This window comes from Electrona antarctica (genome assembly GCF_951216825.1).
Source record: "Electrona antarctica genome assembly, chromosome: 10".
Classification (NCBI taxonomy): domain Eukaryota; kingdom Metazoa; phylum Chordata; class Actinopteri; order Myctophiformes; family Myctophidae; genus Electrona; species Electrona antarctica.
In genome coordinates this window covers 16,212,802-16,236,068 of record NC_136791.1, presented here as the reverse complement: position 1 = coordinate 16,236,068, position 23,267 = coordinate 16,212,802, and the positions used below count along the sequence as shown (strand labels likewise).

At 43.8% G+C, this 23,267-nt stretch overlaps 1 protein-coding gene across 1 annotated transcript in view; it reads left to right on the top strand.

Annotated features, from left to right (window-relative positions):
* LOC306931203 (1-phosphatidylinositol 4,5-bisphosphate phosphodiesterase beta-1-like) overlaps positions 1–23,267 on the top strand; it is a gene marked incomplete at both ends in the record, with an annotated part of 37,981 nt that continues 14,714 nt past the window's right edge. Inside the window, 15 exons of the mRNA XM_079512456.1 lie at positions 1–99; positions 7,020–7,097; positions 8,499–8,567; positions 12,097–12,237; positions 12,950–13,029; positions 13,727–13,780; positions 14,223–14,298; positions 15,045–15,145; positions 16,028–16,191; positions 16,543–16,689; positions 17,487–17,644; positions 18,482–18,564; positions 19,091–19,175; positions 21,796–21,961; positions 22,828–22,883. Coding sequence (XP_079368582.1) covers positions 1–99; positions 7,020–7,097; positions 8,499–8,567; positions 12,097–12,237; positions 12,950–13,029; positions 13,727–13,780; positions 14,223–14,298; positions 15,045–15,145; positions 16,028–16,191; positions 16,543–16,689; positions 17,487–17,644; positions 18,482–18,564; positions 19,091–19,175; positions 21,796–21,961; positions 22,828–22,883 — 1,557 coding nt within the window. The remainder of the gene's footprint in view (positions 100–7,019; positions 7,098–8,498; positions 8,568–12,096; positions 12,238–12,949; positions 13,030–13,726; positions 13,781–14,222; positions 14,299–15,044; positions 15,146–16,027; positions 16,192–16,542; positions 16,690–17,486; positions 17,645–18,481; positions 18,565–19,090; positions 19,176–21,795; positions 21,962–22,827; positions 22,884–23,267) is intronic.

Sequence of the window (23,267 nt, the reverse complement as noted above, 5' to 3'; positions counted from 1 at the left end):
ATGGCTGGCGGGCAGCCAGGGGTCCATGCCTTGAAGCTGCAGCCTCCTGATGTCTCCTCCACACTGAAGAGCGGCAGCAACTTCATCAAATGGGACGAGGTACTTCCTATTTCCTAAAGTCCTGCTACTTCCTATTTCCTAAAGTCCTGCTAGTTCCTAAAGTCCTGCTACTTCCTATTTCCTAAAGTCCTGCTAGTTCCTAAAGTCCTGCTACTTCCTACAGTATATTCCCTATAATTGTCATGTCATGTCATGTCCTGTCATGTCCTATCCTACTTCCTATTTCCTATACTCATCCCACTTCCTATGTCTTATAGTACTGCTGCGTCCTACCACTCCTTATTTCCATTTCATGTATACATACACACTGCATAGCAGAGGAGGTTTTTCCCTGCTTTTATTGGTTTGCAGAGGAAAATGAGGAAGCTTCTATATTATGTCGATGAAGCTAATTGATTAGATTTTAATTGAACTGTCTGTCGTGTGTGTGTGTGTGTGTGTGTGTGTGTGTGTGTGTGTGTGTGTGTGTGTGTGTGTGTGTGACTGTGTGTGTGTGTGTGTGTGTGTGTGTGTGTGTGTGTGTGTGTGTGTGTGTGTGTGTGTGTGTGTGTGTGTGTGTGTGTGTGTGTGTGTGTGTGTGTGTGAGAGAGAGAGAGAAATACTGAAATGCCAGCAGTAATTCAGGAATAGTGAGGCAAGAGGAATGAAAGAAGACATGGGTCTATTCTGTTTGATGGTTGCTTTCCTTATCCTGTTCGCCATGTAAAGCTGTCATCATATAGAACACTTTAATTACAGATGCGACTACACATTTTATGAGTGGTTGGCCAATTTGCCAACACACCATGAATGGTTGGTGTGGAGTCAGACTAGCCTTTTACAGTGTGTTCTACAATAGAAGTATTGTTTCTTGTCTGTCGTACAGGTTGGTCAGGAAGGTCAACAGGTAGTTGGTAGCGTTTATATATGTAATCCTGAGGGTTCCATTAACTCTGACAATGTGATTTGTCTATGGAGTGAGTTGAGCTTCCTCTGCTTTGCCTCTTTTGTCTGTGGATGCTCAGCTTAAAAGGTCCTTGAGGAGGTTCCAGGTGGTCCCCAGCTAAATGATGGAAGAGTTGGTATAACCAAATGGCCCCTTATACTGTAGATATTTAACACTTGAGAGTGTAAAATTAAACCAAATTGTTTCATTTTACGCTCTCAAGAGTACAATTATTGTTAAACATCTGCATTACTTAATTTACAATGTCTACACAATTAAAGAATGTAGAAGAATTATTATTTTGTTTGCCTGTAATCTCTCCTATGGTACCACACCAATACCGCATGGAAACAAAATATTCTATCTTTGAGATGCTAATTCTCATTAAATGGTGGTCCGCGGCTCAAATGGCGAATAAATAATGGTCCTTGACATGAAAGAGGTTGAAAATAACTTGTGGTACACAATCATCACCACCTGTAGAGGTGGACAGGGGGGTGTTCTTACTTAGCTATTGTATATGCTTGAACACCAACTATTCTGGAGGGAACGTTCTGGAGCATTCGCCATGTGAGATCGGGTCCAGAAGGAAACGACAACTGACCAACCTAGTTCCAACTCAGGTCCGTTTAAGGATTACATAATCTCCCTACTCGCTATTATCTAAATTATTTGAGATAATAGTAATAGGCTCTATGCGCACAGAGTAACTCTTCCTACTTCCAGGCCCCTTCCCTACTTCCTTCATATGTCTTACAGATGATACTAATGAAGGCTCTGTTCCATTCTGGTCAAACAGAGTCAGGGTGCTGCTATTGTGCATGTTGGCTCACTGGAAACACTCTGCTACACCAGTGCATGGGTCTCAAAGGTGTCCTTGAGTGGGTTCCAAATTGCCCTGTACGGGTGTGTAACTCTTGAGAGTGTACAACAAATAGAACCAAATGGACCCAAATGGTTCCATTTGTACACTCTCACTCTCTCAGAGTTATGGGGGTCCATGAAATTAAAACATTTGAGAACCACTGTACACTAAATGGAACAGAGCCTTAATTAGTAGGCCTATCATGGGTAACACCTGTGAAGGAAGTAGTTGTTTCCATGTTGAAAAGATTTGCATTTTCAAACATCTTCGGACATTGATGCGATCACAGACTTGGCAACCATTATCAAGCTAAGCAATATCATTATACAAACATCAAAGATACAAAGCAGAAGTTCCAAGCAAATGTGAATCCCAAAGATCACTAACATCACAGCTGTTCTTATGGTATAAAGCAATGATTCAGGAGCTTGTAAAAGTTTATTCTTTGTTTTAATAATAATAATACAAAAATACACGATTTTTTGGAGGTATGTGTGTGTGTGTGTGTGTGTGTGTGTGTGAGAGAGAGTGTGTGTGTGTGCTCACAGGGCATTGATAAGAAACGTGCTGTCAAGTTGCTATGGTAACTGGTCTGGTTACCACCACCTAAACAGATGAGGCGTGCGTGCGTGCATGCATGTGTGATGAACTTGTGTGTGTCATTGTCATTTTAGAAGTGTGTTTGCAAGACAGAGCACTATACAATATTTGTGAGTGACATTCCAGCGTGTGCATGGAATGCCATCGCAGCACATCATATTTGAGTGTGTGTGTGTGTGTGTGTGTGTGTGTGTGTGTGTGTGTGTGTGTGTGTGTGTGTGTGTGCGTGTGCGTGTGCGTGTGCGCGTGCGTGCGTGCGGCCAATTCACCCTTTGTCAGCCTTCTGATTGGTCCCTGACTGACTAACCAGCAGGCTCTTCTGCTCTTCTGAATTGTGTAGACTTCTTGTAAATTAAGCAATGCAGATGTTTATCAATAATTTAACTCTTGAGAGCGTGAAATGAAACCAAGCTGTTCCAGAGCGTGGGGGTCACCCCTGGATCTGTTCCAGAGCGTGGGGGTCACCCCTGGATCTTAGTCTTAAACCAAGCTGTTCCAGAGCGTGGGGGTCACCCCTGGATCTTAGTCTTAAACCAAGCTGTTCCAGAGTGTGGGGGTCACCCCTGGATCTTAGTCTTAAACCAAGCTGTTCCAGAGCGTGGGGGTCACCCCTGGATCGTAGTCTTAAACCAAGCTGTTCCAGAGCGTGGGGGTCACCCCTGGATCTTAGTCTCGTTTTGTTAACCTCCAAGAGTGCCTTGTCAGCGGACCTCAGAGCCCTAACTGGGGAGTAAGGTTCCACAAGTTCCGCGAGATAAAGAGTAAAGATTTAAAAACAAATAAAAGGACCTTAAAGTGAACTCTAAAATATAGACAGCAGGGAGCCAATGGAGCACAGCTAAGACGGGAGACGGGAGTTATTTATGGTCACACATCTTTGTGCCAGTGAGTAGGCGGGCTGCCACATTTTTGCACCAGCTGCAATCGCAGACTGCTTTATGTGTTTGTGTACTCATTTTGTATGTCTTTGGATAATAATTGAATTTTGACAAAATTGTCCACCACGAGCTGATGAATGCAACCTGGAGCACACATAACACAACCTGGAGCACACATAACACAACCTGGAGCACACATAACACAACCTGGAGCACACATAACACAACCTGGAGCACACATAACACAACCTGGAGCACACATAACACAACCTGGAGCACACATAGCACAACCTGGAGCACACATAACACAACCTGGAGCACACATAGCACAACCTGGAGCACACACAACACAACCTGGAGCACACATAACACAACCTGGAGCACACATAACACAACCCGGAGCACACATAACACAACCCGGAGCACACATAACACAACCCGGAGCACACATAACACAACCCGGAGCACACATAACACAACCCGGAGCACACATAACACAACCCGGAGCACACATAACACAACCCGGAGCACACATAACACAACCCGGAGCACACATAACACAACCCGGAGCACACATAACACAACCTGGAGCACACATAACACCACCTGGAGCACACATAACACAACCTGGAGCACACATAACACAACCTGGAGCACCTGCTGGTTAATGGGTTATATGTGTGCTCCAGGTTGCATTCCTAAACACATGGTGCTAGATTAGTTCTGCCTTTGTTACAGTTAATCACATCACCTGTATAGTGGGAATCACAGACTTAATTCAATATTAATTGATTTTGTCATATCTCTCAGCAGCTTTACGCATAGGTTTCCTTTATATGTAGTTATGTAACAAAGCAGATTTATAGTCTGCAAATACAAATACTGAATATCTCTGGCTGGCAGCGGTGGCCGAACGGATTGCGGAGCGGTCTTGATACCGGAAGGTCGCCAGTTCGAATCAGCGGTCCGACACGTTAAAATTACCACCGCTGAAGTGCCCTTGAACAAGGCATTGAACCACTACGATGAAATGTTCTATGAGCAGGGCCTGGCTGGAAACAAGTTATTGAGCTTAGCCCAGATACCCTGGGTAAATATAGTAATCATTTCATTTCATTTCATTTCAAATCCTGGCTCATACAGTACATACTACGAGCCAGATCGTTTTAAACATTTTACACCAGTTGATCCCAGACTTTTTAGCCCGAGACCCAAAGGAGAAATTGGATGTCTTCCCGAGAACCAAACTAGTGAAATAGGCAGATCTACAAGCTCACAACGTGTCGAGATGCGACACGTTGTGAGCTTGTAGATCGGGAAATACATATAGCCTATTGTAGCTCTATTCAGCTCTATTCATCTAATTCTCTAATAAAGCATTTTTTGCAATCAGGTGGCCCAAAACTTTGTAACAGCCCATTAGAGAAAACATGATCCCTAAACTCAGTATCTTCTTTAATGACTCGAATAGAAAACAAATCCCCATTATATTTTTTCAATCATGCCTCTAACCAAAGCCTTGTTATTGCTTTCATCATTGTTGCATTTGTATGCGGGCAGAAACCTCTCATCTCCATGTTTCAACTTTTTATGTTTTTTCGTAATTTAAATGCTCTACTTCTCATCGTACTAAACACTAAAGTAGCCCAAAATAGCAGTTCACTTGTTGATCAGCTATTTTGGGATAAATGTGGGTTATATAAATATTGCAATGAAATGTATTACCAAGAGCTTTCGTCTAAATTATAACTACATTGGATCCACTGAAAATAGTTTTTTTTTCACTTAGTGAAAAGTAACCATTTGGAATGGAAACACAAGGTTTCCACACGACAGAAAGCGACTATTACCTTTGATGTCTGGCAGAAACCTCTTCTCTCCATTTTCTAACTTTCCGTGTTTTGTTTGGTAAATGAATGGCCTATACTTGCCGTACTTACTTACCATACTAACTACAACAAAAGCATCAAAAGTAGCAGATCTAAAGCTTGTGGATCTGCTACTTGGTGGTTGCACACTGGACACGTTTTTCGGAAAACCGACGGAAAAACGCAGCTAAAAATCCGAAAACGCGTCCAGTGTGCAGGGACCTTTACCGTTTTGGACATCTGTGGTTTCCAGCCGACAGAGACAATTTGTTGAAGGTCCCACATGGGTTCATAATTACTGAGTCCTCCTTTATTGAGCCAAGTGACTTTTCTCTGTTTGGATTCGATTACAGTGTTCTCTGGAGCCTGTAATGTAATTGTTTTTATGCTTTGCTTAATTTGCTTTTCCTTCTCAACACTTTTTATTTCAGAAAAGTGTAGCACCCACGGGTAAACATTACAAGCATAATAGTGCAATGAATATCCTCATATCCCCCATACTATACCCAGGTTGAAATAAACCACAAATGTTTACCAAAAGCTACATCATCATCATCATCCTTCGACTGTCGTCAAGATCCTAGATGCCACGTCTTTGTGTCAGGATATGTATGAGGCCTCTAGATGATTGAGGGAGCCACCATAGCAGGATATCTGATATTATTTAATCCTTGGAGCGGTAGCAGTGACCAGCAAAGATTGGTCTGCGACGTACCTGCGGTTGTTATTAATGGCGGCAGTTCACCATAGATCTGCTCTTTGGTTGGATGAGTTTTCCAGGAGATGTTTTTTAACACACATGAGGAGTCTTGTATATGTGCCATCAAGCCAGTCTTGTAATTCCTTCTTCATAGTCCCTGTTTCAGCACCGTATAGCAGGATGCTTTCAACACAGGCCCTGAAGAAATTGACCTTGGTGGAGGTCACTGCCAGACTCGGAGGAGTTTGTTGCAGGCGTTCCAGGCTTGACCCTTTCTGGCAAGAAAGTCCTTTCTGCTGTCAGCCACATACAGTATGAAGTTATGAACCCAGATATTTAAAGTCCTCAACTTCCTTAATGTGTGATCCATCAATTGATGGGTCCTCATTCATAAGCATGCATTCCGTTTTCTTGGAAAGCTACAATACAACGATTTGTGTAACTGTCCTAATTGCAACCGTGACACCCGGGATTTGAACCCATGATCTGGCCTTGTGTAGCCAGCCTTCATCTGCCTTTGCAATGCTATGCCCCAGGCAGATTAAGTCTGGCCCCTCTCAATTGTGGGAGGACCTCACGGCTGAAATGGTGGCCAACCAGATTAGTCTGGGACCAGTCTATAACCAACCAGGGCCCAGTATCCAATATGGGGCGGGACATTAAGGGAAAAAAACACTGAAATGTGACTCAACAGTAAGTGGTCATGGTTCGATCCCTACCCCGGAGAGCCCGCTCCACTCACGGTTCAAGGTCGAACCACAGTGGAACTGAGCTTTGGCTGTTTTTGTGTATAATCGACATTGGCAACGTTTTCTATGATGACATTGTTATATTTGTTATTGTTGACAAATTATTTTAAACTGCCAGTAAAGTAAGTAGGCAAAGTCCTGATTTCACCTGGCTGGTTACCATGGCAACAATGTAACAGTTTGAAGTCGTCATGACAACTGGACAGAACTTACTGTGCGTGCGTGTGTGTGTGTGTGTTCATGCTTGTGAGTCATTATGGTCATATTTGAATCTCTTTGACATGTCTTTCTTTGCTCTCTCTCTCTCTCTCTCTCTCTCTCTCTCTCTCTCTCTCTCTCTCTCTCTCTCTCTCTCTCTCTCTCTCTCTCTCTAGGATCTATCTACAGTGACTCCAGTCACGCTGTGTGTGGATCCACATGGATTCTACCTGTACTGGACAGACCAGAACAAGGTTACACACACACATGCATGCACACACACATACGCACAAGCACAAGCACACTAACTATCCTATCTGATATTTGTATTAAGCAACATTGAGACTATTTTTACTATTATTGAGACTGCTATTTTTCGGATAATGTTCCCCATCACACAAATATTTGGCGGACCCCTGGAGTTACTCTGAGGACCCCCGGGGGTACTGACCCACTGTTGACGACCCACTATGTCCTGACCTAGACAGCTGGCCCACTTTAATCTAAACACACTACCATAGGCACGCACGCACGCACGCACGCACGCACGCACGCACGCACGCACGCACGCACGCTCGCTCGCACGCACGCACGCACGCACGCACGCGCGCTCACGTACGCACGCATGCACGCTCACACAGGCGCGCATGCACGCACGCAGGCAGGCAGGCAGGCGCGCGCATGCACACACACACACACACACACACACACACACACACACACACACACACACACACACACACACACCTCCTGTCTCCGTCCAGGTGGGCTCAAAATCCCCAGCAGGAAACGGGATGTAGCATTTAACCCCACCATTAATTCACTTCCAGCCGAGTGAGTGAGTGAGTGAGTGCTCGCTCAGCACGGTGTGTGCATTTAAGCGCATGTGCACTAATTAAGCCCAAACCACACCAGTTGCAACTCCTTGCAACAAAACCATTTTAAGGTCAACCACATTAATGCAACTCCTTTTTTTTTTAATATATATATATATATATTTTTTTTATTTTTCACAAAATACACAGACCACCCGTCCTAATGCAACTCCTTGAGTTGCAAAAGGCATGGTGGAAGCGCTTCTGATCAGAATCAGCATTTATTGTCACATTATAACAGGTTTACAGTTGGAAATAAGTGCTTTATTAATACATTTTTTGATAAACTGAATGAAAAATAAATAAAATCTAAGCTGTGATGACTAAAACTATATGACTAAATGTACTGACAATTTCGTCAACAGATGATCAGGGAGGGACTAGTGGACAAGAGATGCAGTAGAACTAAAAGACACGTCATTTTATGTTTGTTTACGCTCGGGTGTTGCAATAGCAGATCTACAAGTTCACAATGTGTGAGCTTGCAGATCGGCTTTTTTTCAGCATGCAACCAAGGGTAAAATCACGCATTACGACGGCATCAAGGCACCACCAAAAAAATAACATAGACTAAAATCTTATGGCATTTAGTCGACTAAAACTAGACAAAAAAACTTTTCTTATGACTAAAATATTAATAAAACTAAATGGAAGTTAGTCAAAAAAGCGTCCCCTCCCCGCTCATGAAACACTTTCTCTGTGTGTGTGTGTGTGTGTGTGTGTGTGTGTGTGTGTGTGTGTGTGTGTGTGTGTGTGTGTGTGTGTGTGTGTGTGATTCAGGAGACAGAACTGTTGGACCTGACTCTAGTGAGAGATGTCAGAACTGGAAGGAGCACCCGGCCACCCAAGGTATACCTCAATGTGACCTTTATGCATCAATTAAAGGTGTAGTGAAATTCAAAATACGTTTTTCACACTTTTAGACCATATCCATATGGGCATACCTAACAATGGATGCCAAAGAAATGGGCAAATTCTCATCTTTGTGTGTTTTTATAATTACTTCCTGAAAATGAAAACGTGCTGCGTGATGACGTGTCGAGGCCCACATCAATAAAAGCCAATAAAAAGGAAGCCCACCAGTTTGATTCCCTTCATTGTCCTCCAACACAGCTGGTTTTGATTAAAGAACTACTTCGTTTTTAATCTCATTCAAGATGACATCCAGATAGTGTATTACTCGTTTTACATTTAATCATCACGCTAAAATATGTATATAGGTTGTGTATATGTTAGATATAATCGCCTGGCTTTGCCCCACGTCTCTCTGTCACTTTGTTTACAAACGACACTGCACGTGAGCGGAAGTCACAGATTAAAACCCCATAGCCTGGAGGGATGCGACGCTCTCATTGGTTCGGAAACTCCAGAGTCAGCGTTTCAACCTGAAACTTCAAAATGAAATGCCCACCATTTCCGTTTCACTTCACTTTTAAAGTTCTCAGTCGCCACGACTGATTTCAGTCATTTGGATTCCATATAGAAGCCAGCATGTCTGCACACCGGAAATCTACAAACTAGTATTTGAAGTGATCAAACTATAGCAATAGAATACAAGTTTAGAAGCATCTTCCAGAAACATGAATGGTCATGGTTTCTTCAGCTGGTCGGCCTAAAACATCCTCATTACATTTTCAGTCTTGAGATTTTATTGGAGACCCGGAACACATCTTAACCACTTTAACCACTATTTTAAACTTTAGCTGATTTTTTATTTTTGTTTAAAACCCTCTTATTGCTATACCTAATTAACTAATTAATGTGCCTTCAGCCAGCATTTTTCAAATGTTTAATTTGTCATTTTAATGCCAATAGAAAAATCCGCGATATACACACTATATCTCATTTTGACGGGGCAAGACTATAGTATTGGGACAATCAGTCCTGATGGTGGCGGTAACGTCACCATTTTGCCGATTCTGACCAAAGAGAGCGAGTGAACGATGACCACTTCCGGTTTGGATCAAAATATCCGGCAGTAGCTTTGCTACTGTGTTACACTCTCAGATGTCCGGAATGCTAAGCTATCATCGTATTTTTCATAACTAAGTCAAATTAAGCTCTAATCAAGCCCAAAACATCGCATTTTACGCAGCGATGCATGCGCGATCACGCGCGTGTGTGATCGACCGTGCACGCGCGGATTTTCGGCCGGTTTTAGGAAGATTACATCGGCCGTTAGCCAAATTAGCTAAAAAATGCAAAATTTTGCGACAATAAGCTCCCGATTATTGGGAATCAATCGATTACGTCCATTACGTCACTGGCCATGAGGGATTTATTGATTTCATTACGTCAATTACGTCACTGGCCATAAAGGGGTTAAAGGCGTAGTGAAACGGAAATGGTGGACATTTTATTGTGAAGTTTCAGACGGTCTCAAGTTGAAACACCGCTATGAAGTTTCTGAACCAATCAGAGCGTCGCATCCCTTCAGGGGATGGGACGGTAGCTAGGGACGGGTAGCTATGCTACGCAGGACAGCGTGTGGAATCTGTGGATGTTTGTTTACAAATCTGATAGTCGGCCAGCTTTACCAGTTTACTCTTAATGTGGCTTATTTCTACCCTATAATGTTTTCAGATACATTTTTAGCGTGATGATTAAGTTGAAACCGCGTAATACACTCTCTGGATGTTATCTTGAATGGGAATACAAACGGAAGATTTCTGTAATCAGTAGCAGCTGTGCAGCCTGTGCTGGACGGATGCGGAGATATGGGGAATTAAACTGGTGAGCTTCATTTTTATTGGCTTTTATCGATGTTGGCCTCGACACGTCATCACGCAGCACGTTTTCGTTTTCAGGAAGTAATACAAAATATATTTTTATGGACGTTTGATATAAAAACACACAAAAATTTGAATTTTCCCATTTTTTTGGCATCCATTGTTAGGTATGACCATATGATGACCACGGATATGGTCTAAAAGTGTGAAAAAAAATTCATTTCACTACACCTTTAAGCTTTTTATTGAAAATTTTAAATGATAGAAATCTCAGGGGCAGACATACAGTAATAATCATGATCTCAAATCCCATTCCTCAGATAACATGACAGATTAAAGCAAATGCAACATAAGATCTGAGGTCTATTGTTTGCATGTAAAAGGTACAAAGATAAATACTGAAGAGACTATGCTGCTGAACACCCTAAGCCCCACCCAGATAATAAAATATATATGTTCTCCCCTTCATATCCCAATTTGATTATTAGCCAATTCCCAATTCCCCTGCCTGTCTATGAGTGATCCATCCCTGATAATCCCCACAGTAGGTCATTGGGAGGGTGAATATAGCCACGAGTCTCCTCCGATACCCGAGCCGTCAAGCCACCAGCATCTTTTCACCTGACAGTGAAGGGTCTCACTAGGGGGCCATAACGCATGTGGAGGTACACGCTATCCCCTCCCCCCCAGTCCCCCTCCCCCTGAATCCGTTTGTACGGATCATCAATGCATCGATATATCAACTCTTCCTCCCCAATCGGCTTCCGATCTATTCTTTCACAAATAGATGAATAACAAAGAATAAGTAAACCGTAAGTCCAGTCCGCCGATCGAATGTAACCCCTAATTATAACAGTAGTCCCACCATCAGTGTTATGAGATCCAAGTATAATTCTTGCATGGTTTAGTATTGGAAATGTGTCTCAGTCTAGTATCAGTATATGAGGCAGTACATCTGCCACTGCCACACACCCGAAGCACAAAAGGTCTGTGGATTGTCCTTCGAAAAATAATGAAAATGTTGCTCAAATCTTTTAATATATATTCTTGCACAGCGAACATTTTTAACTCATATCTTTGCTTCTGGGCGGTCCCTGGAACAACATAGGGCCCCCTCAGGGGTAGAGTGACCGGATGGGAACCGCAAGGTTGCCAGTTCGAACCCGGGCTCCCCCAGAGTTAGTGTCAAAGTGTCCTTGAGCAAGACACTGAACCCCTAATTGCTCCTGATGTGCTGGTTGGTGCCTTGCATGGTTTCCTCCGGCATCGGTGTGTGAATATGTGTGTGAATGGATGAATGTAATGTACAATCTATGTAAAGCGCCTTGGATAAAGATGTAAATGCACCATTTGCTATTTACCAATGGGTTAAGTGACCTGACCTCTACTTTGTCGTCGATGTATCACTCTGACTCTCCTCTCATCCAATAGGAAGCTTCTGACTTTCCTCTCATCCAATAGGAAGCTTCTGACTCTCCTCTCATCCAATAGGAAGCCAAGCTGCTAATCACTCTGACTCTCCTCTCTTCCAATAGGAAGCCTCTGACTCTCCATTCGTCCAATTGGAAGCCAAGCCTCTGTCACTGACTCCCCTCTCGTCCAATAGGAAGCCAAGCTGCTGTCTCGCTGACTCTCCTCTTGTCCAATAGGAAGCCAAGCTGCGGGAGCTTCTGGATGCGGGCAGCCTGGTTGGTCGTCTGGAGAACCGCATGGTCACCGTGGTTACGGCCTTGGACCTGGTCAACGTCACCCTGATCAACTTCATCGCTGCACAGGAGGACGAGGCCAAGGTCAAGTAACAATTCCTCTAACACAGGAGGACGAGGCCAAGGTCAAGTAACAATTACTCTAACACAGGAGGACGAGGCCAAGGTCAAGTAACAATTACTATAACACAGGAGGACGAGGCCAAGGTCAAGTTACATTTACTATAACACAGGATGACGAGGCCAAGGTCAAGTTACATTTACTATAACACAGGAGGACGAGGCCATGGTCAAGTTACATTTACTATAACACAGGAGGACGAGGCCATGGTCAAGTTACATTTACTATAACACAGGAGGACGAGGCCATGGTCAAGTTACATTTACTATAACACAGGATGACGAGGCCAAGGTCAAGTTACATTTACTATAACACAGGATGACGATTTGTACTCGACTGTTTCCAATAATATTACAGTTTTACTTCTACTCCACTACATCTCGGAAGCAAATATTGTACTTTTATTCCAGTACAATTTATGCGAAAACTTAGTTTGTAGATTTTGATTATTATTACAAAACATACTCTACACCAACACCACCATAACCATTACTACTTCAGCTCTATATAATATACATTTTGGCCATTTGAAAATAGCTGATCTACAAGCTCACTGTGTGTGTGTGTGTGTGTGTGTGTGTGTGTGTGTGTGTGTGTGTGTGTGTGTGTGTGTGTGTGTGTGTGTGTGTGTGTGTGTGTGTGTGTGTGTGTGTGTGTTATCATTGTGTATTGTAGGTGTGGTGTGAAGAGCTGTTCTCGCTGGCTTCTAACCTTCTGAGCCACAATCTGAACAGAGACCAGAGTCTGCTCAAAGCGTGAGTACGCATGCACACACACACACACACACACACACACACACACACACACACACACACACACACACACACACACACACACACACACACACACACACACACACACACACACACACACACACACACACAGAGAGAGAGAAAGAAAGAGCTGCTGTCCATGGTCCTGAAGTAACTGTAGCTGCAGCTGCTGCTGCTGGGCCTGTGGTCCCTCGTGTGGTTATATTGATAGACCTGTAAGTATGTGCCAGTCACCACCGGCCTACTTGGGAACGATGCGACTTGAGAACCTAATAATACCCGTTGATGTCAGTCCCTTGAACGTTTGTGCCAGGCTTGTTACAGATCAGAGAAACGGTGCGCCTCACAAAGCCTGGATGTTACATTTGTGATGTCCACAGTCCACAGTGGTCCACCTCTAGGCACCCTCTTCATATAGGATAAAATATATTCAGCAAATAAATTATTTTATTATATAAAGTATTATATTATATATAATATCCATTTCTCCAAATAACTACAATAATTATAATGCAATGTTTATTGTTATCAAATGAGCAAATCTGAATTATGGATACTTTATACTTTCATGATTTTTGTTACATGGCCTAAAAGGCCATGATCTGTTCCCATGTTGAAATTAATTGTTATTCTTATGACAATCAATGGTCAACTTAACTAACATTTGTTTGTATTCCAGGTATGTGAAGTTAACTCTCCAGCCAAACCCAGAGGGGAAGATTCCAGTCAAGAAGTAAGTTTGTGTTCACCACTGCCTCCTAGAGCACAACATTCTCATGTGAAAGGGTCCCATGTTCTATTGTATATATATTTAGCCCAGTGACAGCACATTTTGATTTAGTTTTAGTCATAGTCTTTTGAATAATAAAATAAAATACCATTTAGTTTTGCGCAACATCGGAGTGCACCCAAGCATACAATCACTTGTCTTTTAGTTCTACTGCATCTCTTCTCCACTGGTCCCTCCCTAACATTTAGTCTATATATTCTTTGTATTGGTTGACAGAATTGTCAGTATATTTTGTCACACTTTTAGTCATTGTAGCTTTGTTTTTATTTAGTTTTTGTTTAGTTTTCGTAAAAAGTAGTCGACTAACATTCTTTGCCATAGTTTTAGTAGAAAAATGGACACTGGTTTGTTAGTAACGCTGTGTGCTCATTATGACTCGTTGCAGCATCGTTCGTCTGTTCTCCTCAGACAGGAAGAGAGTGGAGACTGCCCTGGAGAGCTGTAGACTGCCCTACGGACGGGTATGTTAGCATTATAAACCCTAACGCTAACCCTGGAGAGCTGTAGACTGCCCTACGGACAGGTATGTTAGCATTATAAACCCTAACGCTAACCCTGGAGAGCTGTAGACTGCCCTATACGGACGGGTATGTTAGCATTATAAACCCTAACGCTAACCCTGGAGAGCTGTAGACTGCCCTACGGACAGGTATGTTAGCATTATAAACCCTAACGCTAACCTTGGAGAGCTGTAGACTGCCGTACGGACGGATATGTTAGCATTATAAACCCTAACGCTAACCCTGGAGAGCTGTAGACTGCCCTACGGACAGGTATGTTAGCATTATAAACCCACGCTAACCTTGGAGAGCTGTAGACTGCCCTACGGACAGGTATGTTATCATTATAAACCCTAACGCTAACCTTGGAGAGCTGTAGACTGCCCTACGGATGGATATGTTAGCATTATAAACCCTGACTAACCCTTACCCTGGAGAGCTATAGACTGCCATACGGACGGGTATGTTAGCATTATAAACCCTCTCAAACTTTTTTGGCTCAGGTCATCCCTGTAAATAACCTTTTCATCTACGTTATCTGAGTTACATATTGTTACTTAGATGTCACAACATTTGGTCCAACAACTTGAACCCTAGCATCCCTATTCTGGGGGGAACATTAGCCCGAGAACAGCAGTATTTCATTATTTTTTATCGTATTATTCCCTATGTTTCTTACTGTAGTTGACATGTTGTGTATGTGACAGGGTGACAGTATTAAAGTGGAAGACTTCTCTCCGGAGGCCTACAGGAGCTTTCTGGACTGTCTGTGTCCTCGATCTGAGCTCAACGGCGTCTTTAAGCTGCAGTAAGTTCATTTTGTTTTGTTAGGTGTGTGTGTGTGTGTGTGTGTGTGTGTGTGTGTGTGTGTGTGTGTGTGTGTGTGTGTGTGTGTGTGTGTGTGTGTGTGTGTGTGTGTGTGTGTGTGTGTGTGTGTGTGTGTGTGTGTGTGTGTGTGTGTGCGCGCGCGCGCGTGTCTCTACTTCTTATTTTTTAAGCTGTGTATATCTTTTATGACTCAAGTACTGGGGTTGAGTACTTTGACTACTTTCTCTTCTCTTCTCTTCTCTTCTCTTCTCTTCTCTACTCTTCTCTTCTCTTCTCTTCTCTTCTCTTCTCTTCTCTTCTCTTCTCTTCTCTTCTCTTCTCTTCTCTTCTCTTCTCTTCTCTTCTCTTCTCTAGGATGCTTCGTCCTATGTTTTCTTTCTTCAGTTTTGTGGAATAGATTCCGTGGAATTGTAGTGAAGATCTTCATCATAGGATTAGGATTGTAGTATTTATTGAACCGTGCTGTCTCTATATAACCCTGTCCTGTTCTGTCCTGCTGTCCTGTTCTGTTCTCGTGCGGTCATGGATTAAAGCAAAATAAAATTACGTTAGGCCAAGTCCTAATCTACGATTTGTGAAACAGCATCAAATGAGCCTCCCAAACACACTGGCCCTGTATTTAATAAATAATTAGCACAACATGCTTATGATGGTTTTGTTTTGTAGCCATACAGCCAATCACTTTTATTGACTGCTAATGTATTGTATTGCTACTCTGACCACTTCAAATACTCTTTAATCTTAAAATAACAAATAACCAAAAATAGCCAATGTACAAGCTTCTTCAGGTGCATGACATGCTTCCATAGGAGACACGGTGACCTCTATGTTCCATTGTGGTTGGTTGTGTTGTGCCCTGCAGGGGAGGTGACGACGGCATGCTGTCACTAGACCAGATGACAGAGTTCATCAACTGTAAACAGAGAGACCCTCGTCTGAATGAGATACTCTACCCTCCCCTGAGACCTGCGCAGACACACGCTCTGATGGAGAGACACCAGCAGGACACGGCACTGTTGAAGCAAGGTGCACATGCATGTTCGCACACGCACATGCGCACACACACACGCGCGCACACACACGCGCGCACACACACGTGCGCACGAACGCACGCACGCACGCACGCACGCACGCACGCACGCACGCACGCACGCACGCACGCACGCACACACACACACACACACACACACACACACACACACACACACGCACTGGGGCTTATCCCGAATTCTACCCTTGATGCTGAGGATTTCTATATTGCAGTAGGTGCACGGACATCCTGGGAACCTATGAATATTGAATCCAAAATTAAAAAAGGTTTTTCAATACTTATGAAGCTCTGTGTGTGCATGTGCATGTGCGTGCGTGCGTGTGTAGGTGTCATCTCTCTCCAGGCATTCTCTAGCTACCTGTCCAGTGATGAGAACGGAGTGATCCCCCCTGAGAAGCTGGACCAGTCTGAAGACATGAGCTTCCCCCTGTCCCACTACTTCATCAACTCTTCACACAATACCTATCTGACAGGTACATACTGTTGTGACGCGTTGTGAGCTTGTAGATCGGCTATGTTTTTTGGTGAACGTTCCCCCCGGAATAGGGATGCTGTATGGGGTTCAAATGTTAAACGTCAAGTGTAAAGTCTGCTCTAATGGAAACTGATATTCTCTCAAAGATGTGCATATTTATGTTGCATAATATGACATAAGATTCTAAACATTAACAGTGTAATTCAGAGGTGCCGTGAATGAAAAGGTTATTTACAGCAGGGGTGCCCCGAATCAAAAATGTTTCAGAACCACTGGTGTCCTCTCCCCTCTTTTCTTTGATCATTCCTTATTTGTAATTGTTGCGACCGAAGGTCGCAGTTAACTATGGAATTGCTGCATTTCCCGTCAGTGTGTTGGTCACACCCCAGGTGAGAGATCACGTGACATCACGTGACATCGTCAAGGATGGAGCACGTGACATCATCAGGGATGGAACACGTGACATCACGTGTCATCATCAGGGATGGAAATCCCTCAATATTAAGCCCATATATGGAGATCCCTGATGTTATCAATATTGGCCAGCAACTCTACATCTGACCTCAAACCTCAGACCCTTAGATCTCCATATATGGAGCTATTGATCCCTCCCCACCCGTCCTTCCTCTTCGATGTCTCCCTTTTTACTTTTCTTGATGATGTTTTTCATTTTACTATACAGACAGCACTTTGGTCAATCTCGATTGTTTGAAATGTGCTCTATAAATAAAGCTTGATTTGATTAGATTTGATTTTGTGATTAATCGATGACCCTTGGAAATGAACTTCTTTCAGCGGGCCAGTTGGCCGGGAGCTCATCGGTGGAGATGTACAGACAGGTGCTGCTGGCCGGCTGTCGCTGTGTGGAGCTGGACGTATGGAAAGGACGCACCGCCGAGGAGGAGCCGGTCATCACGCACGGCTTCACCATGACCTCCGAGATCTCCTTCAAGGTGAGCCCATGACCTCCGAGATCTCCTTCAAGGTGAGCCCATGACCTCCTAGATCTCCTTCAAGGTGAGCCCATGATCTCCTAGATCTCCTTCAAGGTGAGCCCATGACCTCCGAGATCTCCTTCAAGGTGAGCCCATGACCTCCGAGATCTCCTTCAAGGTGAGCCCATGATCTCCTAGATCTCCTTCAAGGTGAGCCCATGATCTCCTAGATCTCCTTCAAGGTGAGCCCATGACCTCCGAGATCTCCTTCAAGGTGAGCCCATGACCTCCGAGATCTCCTTCAAGGTGAGCCCATGACCTCCTAGATCTCCTTCAAGGTGAGCCCATGACCTCCGAGATCTCCTTCAAGGTGACCCCATGACCTCCGAGATCTCCTTCACGGTGACCCCAGGGGGTCTGACACAATGTCATGACATTTCGGTTTTAGGCGATTTTTAGAGCACATTTTGATTTATGTTTGGTCACGGTCTTTTGAATAAAATTCCATTTGCTTCACAGTGCTTCACAACACAAATTACAACAAATCACAAAAGCAAAAAACACGAGTATAAAATACAAACAGACAGAGCAAAACCAATTACAATTTATAACAAAAGCAATCAAATGAGCACAAACATTAGCCAAAGACTCTAACAAAAAGCCTTCCTATAAAAATAGGAGAGTTTTAAAAGTGCCCAGTGAGGTAGCATGTCTAACTTCCAATGGAAGTTGATTCCACAGGTGAGGTTTAGTCATTTGAAATGTTTTAGTTTTAGTCTGACAAAAATGTAACAGGTTTAGTTAAAGTGTAATGCGTTGTTTATGCTCATGTTCATCGCATGTTTTTTTTTTCAGGAAGTGATTGAAGCCATCGCGATATGTGCCTTCAAGACGTCTCCCTTCCCTGTCATACTGTCTTTTGAAAACCATGTGGATTCGTGAGTACCTACCTACATACCTGCCTGCCTGTCTGTCTGTCTGCCTGCTACCTACCTACATACCTGCCTGCCTGTCTGTCTGCCTGCCTGCTACCTACCTACATACCTGCCTGCCTGTCTGTCTGCCTGCCTGCTACCTACCTACATACCTGCCTGCCTGTCTGTCTGTCTGTCTGCCTGCCTGCTACCTACCTAGTGCCTGCCTGCCTGCCTGCCTGCCTGCCTGCCTGCCTGTCTGTCTGTCTGTCTGCCTGCCTGCCTGCCTGCCTGCCTGTCTGTCTGTCTGTCTGTCTGTCTGTCTGTCTGTCTGCCTGCCTGCCTGCTACCTACCTAGTACCTGCCTGCCTGTCTGTCTGCCTGCTACCTACCTACATACCTGTCTGCCTGCCTGCCTGCCTGCCTGTCTGTCTGTCTGTCTGTCTGTCTGTCTGTCTGTCTGTCTGTCTGTCTGTCTGTCTGTCTGTCTGTCTGTCTGTCTGTCTGTCTGTCTGTCTGTCTGTCTGATACATTTATGTCTGTCTGGCAGTCTGAAGCAGCAGGCTAAGATGGCTGAATACTGCCGTTCCATCTTCGGAGAAGCTCTGTTGATAGATCCACTGGACAAGTACCCTGTAAGTACAGGCACGCACACACGCACGCACGCACGCACGCACGCACGCACGCACGCACGCACGCACGCACGCACGCACGCACGCACGCACGCACGCACGCACGCACGCACGCACGCACGCACGCACGCACGCACGCACGCACGCACGCACGCACGCACGCACGCACGCACGCACGCACGCACGCACGCAGCATGCACGCACACAAACATGCGCACACACACACACACACACACACACACACACACACACACACACACACACACACACACACACACACACACACACACACACACACACACACACACACACAGGGCTGATCCATCTTCTCACTAATAGCAAATTGCACCAGTAAGACACCTGAGGGCGAGAAGCGACATTGTCCCCTAAAGGGAAGGATCAACATATGGAATGTCATGCCAGGCATGACAAAGTATGACCACTGCTGTATACTGCAGTGTTAATTTTGTTGACTAAGACTAAAAGACTAAGGTTTTTGATATTTAGTCGACTAAGACTAGACCAAGACTAAACAATTTCAGGGGGCAGTACAATAGGCATGTGGTTAGATATGGTCTCTGTCGGGTGGAACTGCTATTTTTCAGGATTTGAATAATAAAAGCTAAAGTAAAAGTAGCAGATGTACAAGCTCGACACGTGTTGCTTCCCGACAGCAACAACATCAAACTGAAAAGAGGTTGAGAATCACTGGGATACAGTGTTAGATAAATACGTGTGTGCATAGATAGATGAATACATACAGTATAATCATCATTATAATAGAGATTATTCTGCTGAATGTCAGTCAGTGGGGCATGGAATTCAAAGGCCATTTCATTAAGGCGTTAATGCCTGCCACCTTTCTGGTTGCACAAGTGAAAAAGCAGCAGATGCTAACCAAAGGGGTCGATTAGATTCCACCCACGTTACACGCCCACGGCTCCAGCCCGCCATTGTGTGTGTGTGTGTGTGTGTGTGTGTGTGTGTGTGTGTGTGTGTGTGTGTGTGTGTGTGTGTGTGTGTGTGTGTGTGTGTGTGTGTGTGTGTGTGTGTGTGTGTGTGTGTGTGTGTGTGTGTGTGTGTGTGCGTGCGTGCGTGTGTATTGTAGAATTTGAGAACTAGACATTGTGAGGACAATTTTCCTGGTCCTCACCTCACAAGAGCAATGGTTGTTTTATAGTTAAAACACATTTTAGGAGAAACAGATTGAGGAAGGTATTGGAGTTTAGGTTCAGGCATTCAGAGCAGTGGTTTTCAACCGTTTTCATATCAAGGCCCATCATTTATTTGGCATTTGAGCCACGGATCACCATTTGATGATATTTAGCCTCTCAGACAAAAATTAAAGATAGTGTTGTTGTCGTTGAATAAGCTTTTGCCCACAAGTCCATGCTGTACTGATGTGGTACCATAGAAGAGAACAAGCAAACGTATCAGAATAAAATGTCTTCTACATTCTCTATTGTGTAGAAAGAAGTAATGCAGAGCGTAAAATGAAACCAAATGTACCCTTAAGGGTCCATTTTACACTCTCAAGAGCTAGAGATCTATAAAGATCCACTTAGTTACCAACTCTACCTCAATTAGCTGGGGACCACCTGGAACCCCCTCAAGAACCACTGGTTGAAAACTGATTTAGAGGATAGGTTTAGGGGTTAGGGTTGGAGTTACAATTGGTTTATCCTTAAGTTGCGCACCAGTGTCATAGCTTTGCAGTGGCCAGACACGAAACTGCCGGTGGCAAAAAAATGGCCTTCGGTGGATTACGACAATGTGTTATGAGTCTGGCCACGTGTTGTGCGCTTGTATTATCCAGTGATGCAAATTGGCTCCATCCTGCATCCTTACATTAACTAAATTGAGAAAGGACGCAATCATGTCACCCTCCAGGAGTCATGGGATGCAATACTGTACTCAGTACTGTACTCTAACATTGTTGAAGTAGGACTCATAAAATGCTCCTGGGACCCATCTAAAAGACCACCCCTGGGTCCCAGGACCCATTAAATTGTTCCTGGGACCCATCTAAAAGACCACCCCTGGGTCCCAGGACCCATTACATTGTTCCTGGGACCATCTAAAAGACCACCCCTGGGTCCCAGGACCCATTACATTGTTCCTGGGACCATCTAAAAGACCACCCCTGGGTCCCAGGACCCATTACATTGTTCCTGGGACCATCTAAAAGACCACCCCTGGGTCCCAGGACCCATTACATTGTTCCTGGGACCATCTAAAAGACCACCCCTGGGTCCCAGGACCCATTACATTGAGAACCTATTTACATCACGTATTATCTCTGTTACTTTTTCAGGATTCAAATGACAAAAGCATCAAAAGTGGCTGATCTACAAGCTCAAAAGTTGTTGTTGTTGATGTTTCCAGCTTGTGGATCTGCTACATTTGATACTTATGTGTGACACTGTATAGTATGATCAAAAAGGGAGTTAATTCACGAAGAAAAGAAAACCCCCACAGAAAGTTAGAATATGGAGATAAGAGGTTTCTGCCCGACTGTGACGATATCTGATATTTTCGGGTTTAGACTAGAAAAATGGCAAAGTTAATAATAATGAAATGTGCGTGCATGTGTATTTGTGCGTGTGTGCGTGCATATGTGCAGTTGGAGTCAGGTGTTCCGCTGCCCAGCCCTCAGGAGCTCATGGGTAAGATTCTGATCAAGAACAAGAAATCCCACAAGCCCCCTGCCGCCCCGGACACCAGGAGACTGACAGACCAGGCGGCCAATCAGAGCAACGACTCCTCGTCTCCTAGCAACAACCCAGGAGGTAAGACTCACAGAACTCTAACCCTACACACACACGTGTATGTGCGATTGCGTGCACGCAAACGTAAAGGTAGGGTAATTGATATTTTTTGGTTCAAACTAAAACTAAAAGTTGTTTGTTAAAAGGTTAAATCACTATATTCTGATAGTAATTATTGCGAGTGTTCAGTAACTCTTTGGTAGGTAACAACATTTCAGCCAATCAGGAGAGAGTAGCCATATCGGCTTAATTTGTATAGTGTTCCAGTTCCAATTCCAAGTTGTCTGCTCATTTATTTGTGTCGTCACTTACAATTCTGCGTGTTTAATCTGTATCCTGACTGCATCCCGATTGGCTATTCTGACCTGAAAATGCATTTTCTGTTTAATACTATCACAATATAGAGCTTTTTAACACTTATTTTAACCAAAGAAAACCACTTACCCTACCTTTAATATCAATCAGAAAAAATAACAACTCCTTGTTTTGTTTACTGTACAGTATGTGCAAGACAATGCGAGGCTAATTTCCCCCCCACAAAGACACACAAACTAGGGATACACACTGGAGCAGCTCGGACAGTTTTTTTGTCAGGTGCTGCCGCGCTAGTACAAGAAATCACTGACGTTTCGATCTTGCGGTCTTCCTCAGAGACATAAAACCTATAATCAATGTATGTGAGTGTTGGTTAGATAGCATTCCTTTCATTACCCCCACAATTCATGCACGTTGAAATTGAATGTATTTACTATCGATGATATCTTTCCTGCCTTTCCTTTCAGGAAAGGCATGGTTTCATCTGTGTGAGTGTCTAAGCCAGGCTTGAACAGAGACACATTTGGAGTATACAGGAAGAATTGTTTATTTGCTTATTTTTGTTTCCACAGAAATAGAGGCTGAGAGTGATGAAGAAGATGATGATGAAGATGACGATGGTAAAAAGGTCAGTGGTGATTCTTTATACAGGTTTATCTTCTCTCTATTGTGTTTTTATACTCTTGTCATTCGTGTTTAGACCTTTTTCTGCTGTTGTTTATTATTATTGATTACATTTTTATTGGATCTAGATTTGATCTACAAGCTCACAACGTCTTATGATATGCTATTTTCAAAACATTTAGAAAAATCTTGAGAAACTGTAGGCTATGGAAAGAATAATTTGTGAACAATATCACCTTTAATGGCATCATGGCACCGTGGTTGGTGTGATTCCATTTGTTCAGCTGGCATTAATTTGACTCACTGAGGGTTGCTCACCTGCCCCTGGCAGGTAAATATAACTGTTGGGCAGGTGGAGTTTGCTTTCAGGTTGACCAACGGGCAATTG